The sequence below is a fragment of the Atta colombica genome, unplaced genomic scaffold, assembly GCF_001594045.1.
Source record: "Atta colombica isolate Treedump-2 unplaced genomic scaffold, Acol1.0 scaffold198, whole genome shotgun sequence".
NCBI classification, from domain to species: domain Eukaryota; kingdom Metazoa; phylum Arthropoda; class Insecta; order Hymenoptera; family Formicidae; genus Atta; species Atta colombica.
Window position 1 is genome coordinate 641,810 of NW_017259291.1, and position 10,065 is coordinate 651,874.

At 29.8% G+C, this 10,065-nt stretch overlaps 1 protein-coding gene across 6 annotated transcripts in view; it reads right to left on the reverse strand.

Moving 5' to 3' along the window:
• LOC108686995 (orphan steroid hormone receptor 2-like) overlaps positions 1–10,065 on the reverse strand; it is a 26,774-nt gene that overhangs the window by 14,094 nt on the left and 2,615 nt on the right. For 3 of the 6 annotated variants that reach the window (XM_018192549.1, XM_018192543.1, XM_018192545.1), the window contains exon 1: positions 4,840–5,021. The exons of 2 other annotated variants lie outside the window; for them this stretch is intronic. In XM_018192549.1, coding sequence (XP_018048038.1) covers positions 4,840–4,887 — 48 coding nt within the window. In that variant the 5' untranslated portion in view covers positions 4,888–5,021. Of the gene's footprint in view, positions 1–4,812; positions 5,022–10,065 lie in introns of those variants that run through there. One more of the 6 variants, XM_018192547.1, reaches the window with a different exon arrangement.

Genomic DNA, 10,065 nt, shown 5'->3' on the forward strand with positions numbered 1-10,065 from the left:
ATGTACGAAAAAAGATTTTCCGATACGATAAATCGTTCGTAACACGCGGATGTGTTGATCTCATGAGTTAATTTTCATTTTTACACACAGAAAAATATCAATCTACTGCTAAGATAAGATTATTCAATTATTTTTTTTCTTTTAAGTAACGGTTATTTTTAACAAAGAATATTTTCTTGATAATAATCTTAAAATATACTTATTATTTAGAAAAACTCAACACAAGAATGTTATTATATACTCAAAACAAGAATTTATTTTCTTTTGAGGAATATTATGAAATTGATCGAAGAAACAAACTTTTCATAATAAGCAAATTGAATTTGTTTTAATTTAATAAATTTGATTGAAGTATTAAATCCTAATATTCTAAAGTAATAATCCTAGTATTACTAGGATTCAGAATATATTTTGAATAAATTTAATGCTTTTGGATGAACTTATGATAGATTTGCGGATATATAAACTTGTGAAATACTTGAAATAATTATTACTTGCTTATTTTTCTATGTATAGGCCCAGTTTTTCATTTTATAGTTCATTTTATAGTAATAATTATAGTAGTATATAATTAATTTTATAGTAATAATTATAGTAGTATATAATTAATTTTATAGTAATAATTAGATTTATCCTCTTAATGTAAAAATTGTATTTTTCTAGCTATAGTTAGTTACTGAACTAATTTTGTAGTGACTTCTAAAAATACCACTAAGAAACCATCAGTTTAGTGATTAGTCATAGTTTAAAAAACTAATCACTAAAAATAATTTTTACATTATTATCAGATTAAATGAGATTAAAATCTCATGCACAGTTGAAAAACATGTTAGGAATAAGAAATAAATATAATAGATTTTCAACCTATCAGAAACTGTGCATTCTGGTATACACGGTTTCAAACAAGTTGAAATCTGTTATTCCTTGTTGTTATTGTTCGTGATTTTCAATTGTATTTCAAGCTTGATAAATTTTCTACAATAGTCATTACCTAAGCTTTAAATCTCAAACCGTAAGAAATTAATCACAGTCGATTATTCTTCTCACATTCACTTGTGATTGATCAATTTCTTACGGCTTAAGATTTAAAGCTTACATCTAAAGAAAAATTTCTTTAATTCAAAGAAGTGTTTCTTTACTATATGATTAAAAAAAATTTCTTTGATTTGAACGTCATTTTTTTTATTTAAACATAATTTTTTTTAATCAAATAAATTTTTTTATTTAACTTAAAAAAAATTTTTTTGTTTAATATATCTTTTATAAATACTAACGATATAATATAATTTTTTGGCTCGTAGCCCTCTTTTGTTATATTACTAAATTTATAATTTATTGAGCCACATTACTTACATTGTTTAAAAAAAAAATTGTTTAAATCAAAGAAATTTTTTTCTTTAACCATTCTCTGGTTGTAGATAATGATTTATTGTAAAAAGCCTGTAAAGGTGCCTCCATGATATGGTCAACTGCACACATTCACTAAATATTGATTACATTCAATATGGATAATTATATATGTTATATATGTGTATGATATTTGTTAATGTTGGCATATGTTGATTGTATCATTTGGAGGCGCCTTTAGTCTAAATCAAAAGTTAATTGGAAAACAAAAAACTGGGCCTTACAAGTATAAAAATTATTAAATGATTTTTTTACGTATACTTTAACATTTATTCAGAAAATTTTGTAAAGTCGTAATAAAAAAAAGAAGATAAAGAGCATTATTTAGCCAGTATGTTTATTCTGTAACTCTTAACGTAAGTTTCATTATCGTTATAACGCCATTGCGCAGCGGTAGAATGATAACAAAATTTGCGTTATGAAATAGGTCCTTTCAAAGAAAAAAATGCTATGAATGATCTAATCATGATAGGTACATACACAAGGAAAAAAAAAAAAAAAAAAAGAGGTCTGGTTGGATTAAATATGTAATAATTCTGATGGAAAATGGATAAAGAATTTTCCGATTAAATCTACTGTCTGATTTCTGATTAAATCTACTAGACTTCTAATTGAAATAACTGGAATTCTGATTGATATAATTATCTTGTAAAAATTCTAGTAGATTTTCCTACAATTATTGTATCAAACAGAATTTCGATTATTTCAACTAAAATTCTAATAAATTTCACCAGAAAACTTTGGTTCCATTTTTAATCAAAAATTTCAATGTAGAATATTTATTTCTACTTCTAATATTTCTTGTGCACAAAGACTAACGCTCACTTTAGACGATGTATAATTCGATAGAATTCGAGACAGAATTCTATTTATAATTTTATGCATCATATAATATGGAAAACAAATAATCAAAGTTATAACTATAAATTTATAACTATAAAGCCCACTTTAGATCTAAAATTCGCGATCAAATGCAAAACAGAATTCTATTTATAATTTTGCGTGTCGTGTATAATATTTAAAGAAGTACAAGTCACATATATACAAAATATGTAGTAGGACATACATTTAGACATATATTTAGAATAAATGGCATATAAAATTATAAGTAAAATTTTATCTGTAATTTGATCGCAAATTGTAGATCATCTAAAGTAAACTCAATGCGCTATTTTATAAATATAAAAGACGTATCAAGTATATCCAGGGTATAAATACTTATTTAGTTAGTCAATTGTAGGTTAGTCAATTGTATCTGGTGTAATAAAAATTGAAAATCTATAAGCGCTATGAATAGAGTCGTATCCAATCGTAGGCAAACCTTATTCATATATAAATAACATAAATTACAACTTAACCTACATATTCGAAATCATATTTTTTGTAATACAAGAAATTTTCTCATCATAATGTAATTGTATTTATAATAATATATAATAAATTGATAAAATTATAAATAGAATTCTGTTTCGAATTCTGTCGTGAATTATATATAGAACAACAGAAGATATAACAAAGCTCTTTTTTTTCTTCACAAAGAACAAAAGGTTATAGTAAACAGGAAAAATAAAAGAATAAGATCCAAGATTGGAGAGAAGGAACAAAAAAATTGCGTTTCTATGCAGGAATAAACGCAGCGACCACGGCCGCGAGGTCGAAACGGCGCCGCGCGTTTTCGGGGCCGCAACTTTTCAACGCGCAAGAACGAGAGAACGGTGGTGATACTACACGACTCCGCTTCTCTCTCTCTCTCTCTCTCTCTCTCTCTCTCTCTCTCTCTCACTCATCCTCTTTCCCCTCGCTCGCACTGGTGAACGTCGCGGGTTATGTCATTTAACGCGCGTCCGCACGATGACTTATCGGCCGACGCCGTCGAGGTCGCCGCGACGGCTCTGCGAATAGGTCGGCATGCGGGACTCGGTATCGCGCGTCGTGACTTTTTGCGACGTTTGTTTTTTCCTTTTTTTTTTTGCGTCACTGTAACTCAACGATCGCACTGAACGACACGTTCCCGATGTAACGTAAAATCTTGGTACAGTATTCCGCTGCATGATCCGGGCGTTGCAGTCATTTTATGTCCTTTCACTTAGAATTTTGTAAACGGAGACGGATCCTTATATCAGTTGCATTAGAGAAGCCGTCGAATGCGAATATAAAAATTTGTTGAATGTTTCAAATATAATTAACCGATCATACTGTAACGGATATTTTCTAATAATTCCGTTCAGCAGAAAAACAACTTGAAACTATTGTATATTTTTTTAAATATGATTGGTCTTGGTTTTTAATTCCTCATTGGATTTAAATGTGTAAATTACTCTTTAAAATTTGAAATCTCAGTTTGAAGAGTCAATCTCACTCTTAAGATTGAAAATGGAGTTACTCTTTTTCAAGGTTACTCAGTTTTTATTCTTTAGAGAAAAATTTCACTTCAAAAAATTTAGAGTATATTAAAAAATATATATTACATCATTTCTGTTTTGTGCAAAACTGTTTTTTTCTATTGAACAAAGCTAATTAACATCGTTTTCTGTATTTTATTTAATTCGACTATCGATTAGCTCCGATCGAATAGATACTAGTTAAAGCTAATCTACAATGCTCTTTGTTAAATGTTTGTTTCTTTTTTTCTTCTGAAATCTGAGACAATTGAATAGCAGATAAACAATAGAAACAGGGAATTTCAACCCATAAAATCTGAGACACAATTAAAAAATCTAGATATCTAGATATTAGTCCTTGTTACCATTGCCTGTATTTTCAATTGAGTTTTAAGCTTAGGACACAATTAAAAAAACACAGAAAATAGAAACAAAGAATAATTTCAATCAATCAGAAATTGTGTATATCTGCAGAATATTCAATATCTGATAACTTGAAATATGTCATTCTCTATTTCTATTATTTTTCAATTATGTTTAAAGCTTATTCTACAATGTGTTCTTTATTTCCTGTCTCTTGCTTTTTTCTCCTTTGCAACCATTTTATCGACAATATTTCTTGCTATGTATTTCTTGTTTCTTTCGAAATTCGTTAACTTTTATCTCTGGTGACATAAAACAAAAAACCAAATAATAAGAAGCAAAAAGTAAAAAATAGTAAAAAGCACATTGTAGAATAGGCTTTAAGCTTTATTCTGTCTCTCTCTTTTTTGTCGTTCGAGATAAAAATTGATAAACTTCAGAAAAGACAAGAAACAATATTGATAAAACATTTATAAAAAGAGGAAAGACAAGAAACAAGAGGTTTGTACACGTTGTATGCTCCAACATGCTCCTGCCATAATTTCTACTCACTCTAATGAATCTATTGGAGTGAATAGAAGCTATGATAGGAGCATGTTAGAGCATGCGAAATCTAAGAAACAGGAAGCAAATACCACGCTATAGATTAACCTTTACATACAAGCCATTTTCATCAAAAAAGCCTCACGTCATGTATCTTTGTTCCCTCCCGAACGCAAAAGCGCGAACACCACATGCACTCGCGCTTTTGCGCGTTTCGGTTTTTTCCTTGCACACGTAAGCAATCGGTTCCCTTGTGTATGCGGCGATGATCTCACAGTCAGATGTACGTTTTCGCTTTTGCGTATCCTTCGCATTGTCCGGTGCACACGCGCGACGATTGACTGGCGATGTATTGTGAAAAAAAAACGGTATTTCCACTGTTTACGTTCTTATCAGCGGATAAATCGTAGATATCGCGTTTTAATCGCGACAGGTCTGTGAGTTTCTCGCGAAAATTCCACGATCGTTCGTTTTGATCATCGAGCGTCAATCGATTCTGTTTCGGCTATAATCCACCATGATTCGAAGAATTAAATTCAGAGTATCATGGATATCGGTCCCCACTTCAAAAGTGACACAACTAAAAAATTCGATTTTTCAGAAAAGGAGAAAAACAATTTACTAACTTAACAAAAAATTACTGATTAAAAATAAATAATATCTACAAAATGAATGTACTCTTAGAAACATAATCAAACATCGTGTAACTATTAAAAAAATATCTTTTTAGAATTATATGACGATGATATCCTAAAAAATTATAACAAATTCGGAATAATAATTCATCAAAAGTGACGTAACTCGAAATGTTACCAACATTTTTATTTCCTTTCATCAGCTAAAATAATTAAATTAAATTTAAAATAAAACAAATAATCCTCAAACTTCGATCATTAAAATTGTCTTAACTCTAAATGTTCTCTGTAGAAAACTTTCTTTTTTTACTCATAAAAACAATTCAACTTAAAACGTGTCCATTCTGGTAATAGACATTATGATCTTTTTGAAAATTTTAAAGGCGGTATTCATAATCCGTTCTTATTTTAAGATCATTTTAAGTAATGTTAAGAGATGCTAATGCTCTCTAATTAGCTTATAACATCTTAAGGACCATAACAGAAAGATTGACTAATCTTAAGACTTAAGTGTCTTATGACTTAAGTCTTACGTCTTCAGTAGCACAAGAACTGTCTTATGACTTATGTCTTAAAGGCACTTCGTATTTAGTATTTATACACCTTAAGACATAAGATAGTTCTTGTGCATAAGTCCAGATCTACAATAGTCTTTTAAGTCTTAAATCTTAAGAAACTGATCATGAATTACAGCCGAATAGAATAATCGATTGTGATTCGTCCATTTCTTATGACTTAAAGCATAAAAATCTAGATCCGGACTTACTAAAGACTTAAATCATAAGACGCTTAAGATTACAAGTCAATCTTTCTGCTACGACCCTAAGATTGTGTTACTTGAGATAGTCTCAAATATAAGAATCGACTATAAATATCGGCTTATGAGAGCAACACAAGTATTATTTGGTGGGCAAACTATGGGAGTTAAAGGGATCGTAAAATCATCTGTATTATCGACTAAATCATATAATTTTTGTATAAAATTTTTTCCTCTTTTACAGATTTGGAAATTTTTTTCCAGAATTAAAATATAATGTGAAGTTAAGTTTATATCGGAACGATAAAAAATTTCGAAATTGAGATCTTTATCATTTCTTAGTTCAATATAGCGTTCCAGAGTTGTCATATCGTGACAACATTTTTGCTTTATACAAAAGTTATGCAATCTGTACTTACAAAATAGTAGTCCATTCCACAGACTAGTAGTTTTGCACGAAAAAGTAACGTCTTAAAATTAAATTTAATATAATTAAAAAACCGTTATTACACGAAAATTTATGTATATGTGTGCGTGAGATATTGATATAGTAGCATGTAATAATGTGTCAATGATACATAAATCGTCTGTATGTAATTTAAAATATGATAAATCGTCTAAGATCTCCTTAAGTTAATTTACTTTAGAATAATTTTTACCCGACTTATTGATAATTCGAAAATCACATTCTTTTTAATTGTGACTTTTGAAGTAACGCTAATCTTTTTGATATTTTCCGCAAAAAAATGATTGTCATCTTCCATCCATAGCTCGCGAGAAACTTATTTCTCAAACTTTCTGTTATCACCCGTCACACTTTTATCTCTAATTGTAGGGCAACTTCCATAAAATTCCAATTAACTTAATCGCTTTCCATTAAACTCCAGTTAATTAACCAGTGATTAGCTTATCAAATAATACTTAAATTATTTCATTAACTCACTCGAAACTAATTTCACACTATTTAATACGTGAAAAAGAAGATCAAGAAGTTCGGAACAATAGATATTGAAAATTTTGTTACAAGCAAGTCCACTCCAGCCGAATTATATTTTCTCTATCAATATACATTAACTTTAAGATTTAACTTATTTTTTATCTTTTTCTAATTCTAAGAATTAAAAAAAAATAAAAAATTAAATCCATATTAAAGTTACTCTACATTGATAGAAATAAACATTAATTGCCAATTAAAATGATAATTTCCAAAGTCGCTCTGCTATCTATATTTTTATCAATGTAGATTAACTTTAATAATTTAATTAAAATTTAATTATCTCAGTTCAACTTACTGTTAGCTTTTATCTTTTTCTAGTTCAATTGCCCGTTTCTATCAAGTTAATTTTAATATCGATTCTTTCTCTTCTTCTAATTTTTAGGACTAGAGAAAGATATATAAAATTGAACCAAATTAAAATTAAACTACATTGATAGAAACGAGCATAAGAAGTAGAAAAGATAACGAATATATATAAATTAAGTGGAAATTAAAATTAATTAATTATAAATTCGTAACGGAACTATTTTTTGTGACGTTAAAAAAACATGTGAGATCTTGAGGCTCATTAAAGTTTTAAATTATTATTTTTAAAAGAAGTTTTTCAGCTATATAAAAAATTACAACACCCAAACTTAGCATAAATATAGCATAGTAATTAGCTTCCATTAATAAAACAAAATAGTGAAAAAGATTGTGAGATTGTAAAATTATTCATCATATCATTATATAATACTATAATCATTATACTATATAATAATTAGGAAAATAACCTAGATCACCATATTCCAATTATGAACTGACCCATTTTAGACCCGTATTGGAGAATTAGTCTTATCTAATCAGACTAAATCGGATTAAATTGGAATTTAGTCAAAATCGCTTCGATATCCATTTCTACCAAGATACTTCTACCAAGTAGATAAACTTTGATCTTTTTTTAGCTAATAACTACTTAACTTATTATATAATTAGATTTTCCAGTTCTGAGAAATTAGAAAAAGATAAAGAATAAATTAAACCGAGAAGAAGTTCATCCAAATTAATAAAATTGGTCCCATTGATTGATTAAATTAATTGTAGTTGGTCGAACTCACCCTGTTCAGTCTATAAAAACATATCGATTAATTTTAAAACATCTCGAGTTAATTTACCTTTTATTCTTTTCTGGTAATACTTGCTATTTTTTTCTAAGAATTAGATAATAAAGGTAAAAAATTAATTAAATCGAGATTAAAATTAATTTACAAAAATAAACCCGCATGAAAAAAAAATGTAAAGTAATAGAATTTTAATAAATTTTATGGAATTAACAGGCAGGTCCATGTAGAAACAGGAATTCACTTACGTAAAAGTTATTTTTCTAGTAAATGAGCGATCCCATAGCGATCGTACCATAAAGTTTCTAAATTTCGTAAAGTAACTCTATAAATTACCATACATCATCTAAATAAAATTTACTTTACTGTGTGGAAAAATTCAAATATATAAAATATATAAAGTCAAATATATAAAGTCTTAAAAGTTGTTCATGCAGTTTTGAGAATAGTATGATTTACTTTACTGTAAGGTAATATTTTTCGCAATAATTATTTAGAGTTCTTAAAATACTTAGATTAGCATCAAATTAATATCCTTTTAAGCTTAAGCTTTTAAGCTTATCAAAAATTATTATTGCTGGTCAATTTAATACGTAATACTATTCTAGTTCTGTTCACAATTACGTTTCAAAACCGAAAGATTTTTTTTGGCGCGCAGTTTCCAGAATTGGATATGTATATCAACTTACTTTGAAATATTTAACACTAATTGTTACTGTAGAGTAATAAATCCATTCTAGTGATTATTATTTTTTATCTGCAATATTTTTCATTTCAGGCAAGTTTATCATAAGTTCAGCAAAAATAGCCATAATATTTTTACTGATTTTGTAAGGTGAAAATTATTCAATCATTTTTCTTCGAAAAAGATCATGCAAATATCATGAAGGTTTTTCATTATTCAAAGACCATCTTCAAACGTGCAGATTTTTACCAAGCCAAGAGAGAAGTTCGCAGGTTCGACTTGGCGCTTTCGAACGGTTATCTCAAGGAACTCGGCAGGTTTTCGTTGGCTGCATTCAAAAACACTACCCGAGTACCTCCGAGTATCATTTTATCTTTGTTTCGGTGAACAACAAAGATAAAATACTCGGAGGCATTCGAGTAGTATTTTCGAACGCAGCCTTTGGTGGTTCTCGGAATTGCTGACACACATACGACGAGGAGAACAGTCCCGTCTGTGAGTAATTACATCTGTACAACGGTACGATCCGTGCAGGCAGGTAAAGGTCGCTCGTGAGTCCGAAGGTCACCCTGGTCACCGCCTCTCTATTCCATCCGCCTGCCTGCTGCGAATCGACACGGCAACGCGGCGATCTGTCCTCGTCCCGCCTGACGGTGCGCCGGGTCGCGATTTATTCTTTCCGAAGAGCTTGTGTACGGGCATACCTATATATTCGCGGATCACGTCCGAAAATAAAATCGCGCACGCGATGACACGTCCACGACTGAAAGCGACGCGTAGCTTTGTTCTGGCGATCGCGCCGAGTTACACTCGGCAACATCAAGTTATTGCCCAACTCTTGAACATGTATTTTCGAATGCGAACATGCGTACATTCCGCGAAGTCTATCCCGCTGACTCTTGAATATGCATGAACGATTGAATTGAAATGTCAGTGGTCGTGTAAGAAAATGAATGATAACTCTCTCAAAATCCGAGAGAATTCGTTGAAATTACCTCCCGAGAAAGATGTTGAGAAAACGTTTCTCCAAGAGGAGATTCAATGGGAAATAATTAAGAGTGGATAAAATTTTTGTTGACGACTTGTGCTCGTTTCTACCAATATAGTTTAATTTTAATCTCAGTTCAACTAACTCTTCATCTCTCTCTCTCTCTCTCTCTCTCTCTCTCTCTCTCTCTCTCTCTCTCTCTCTCTCTC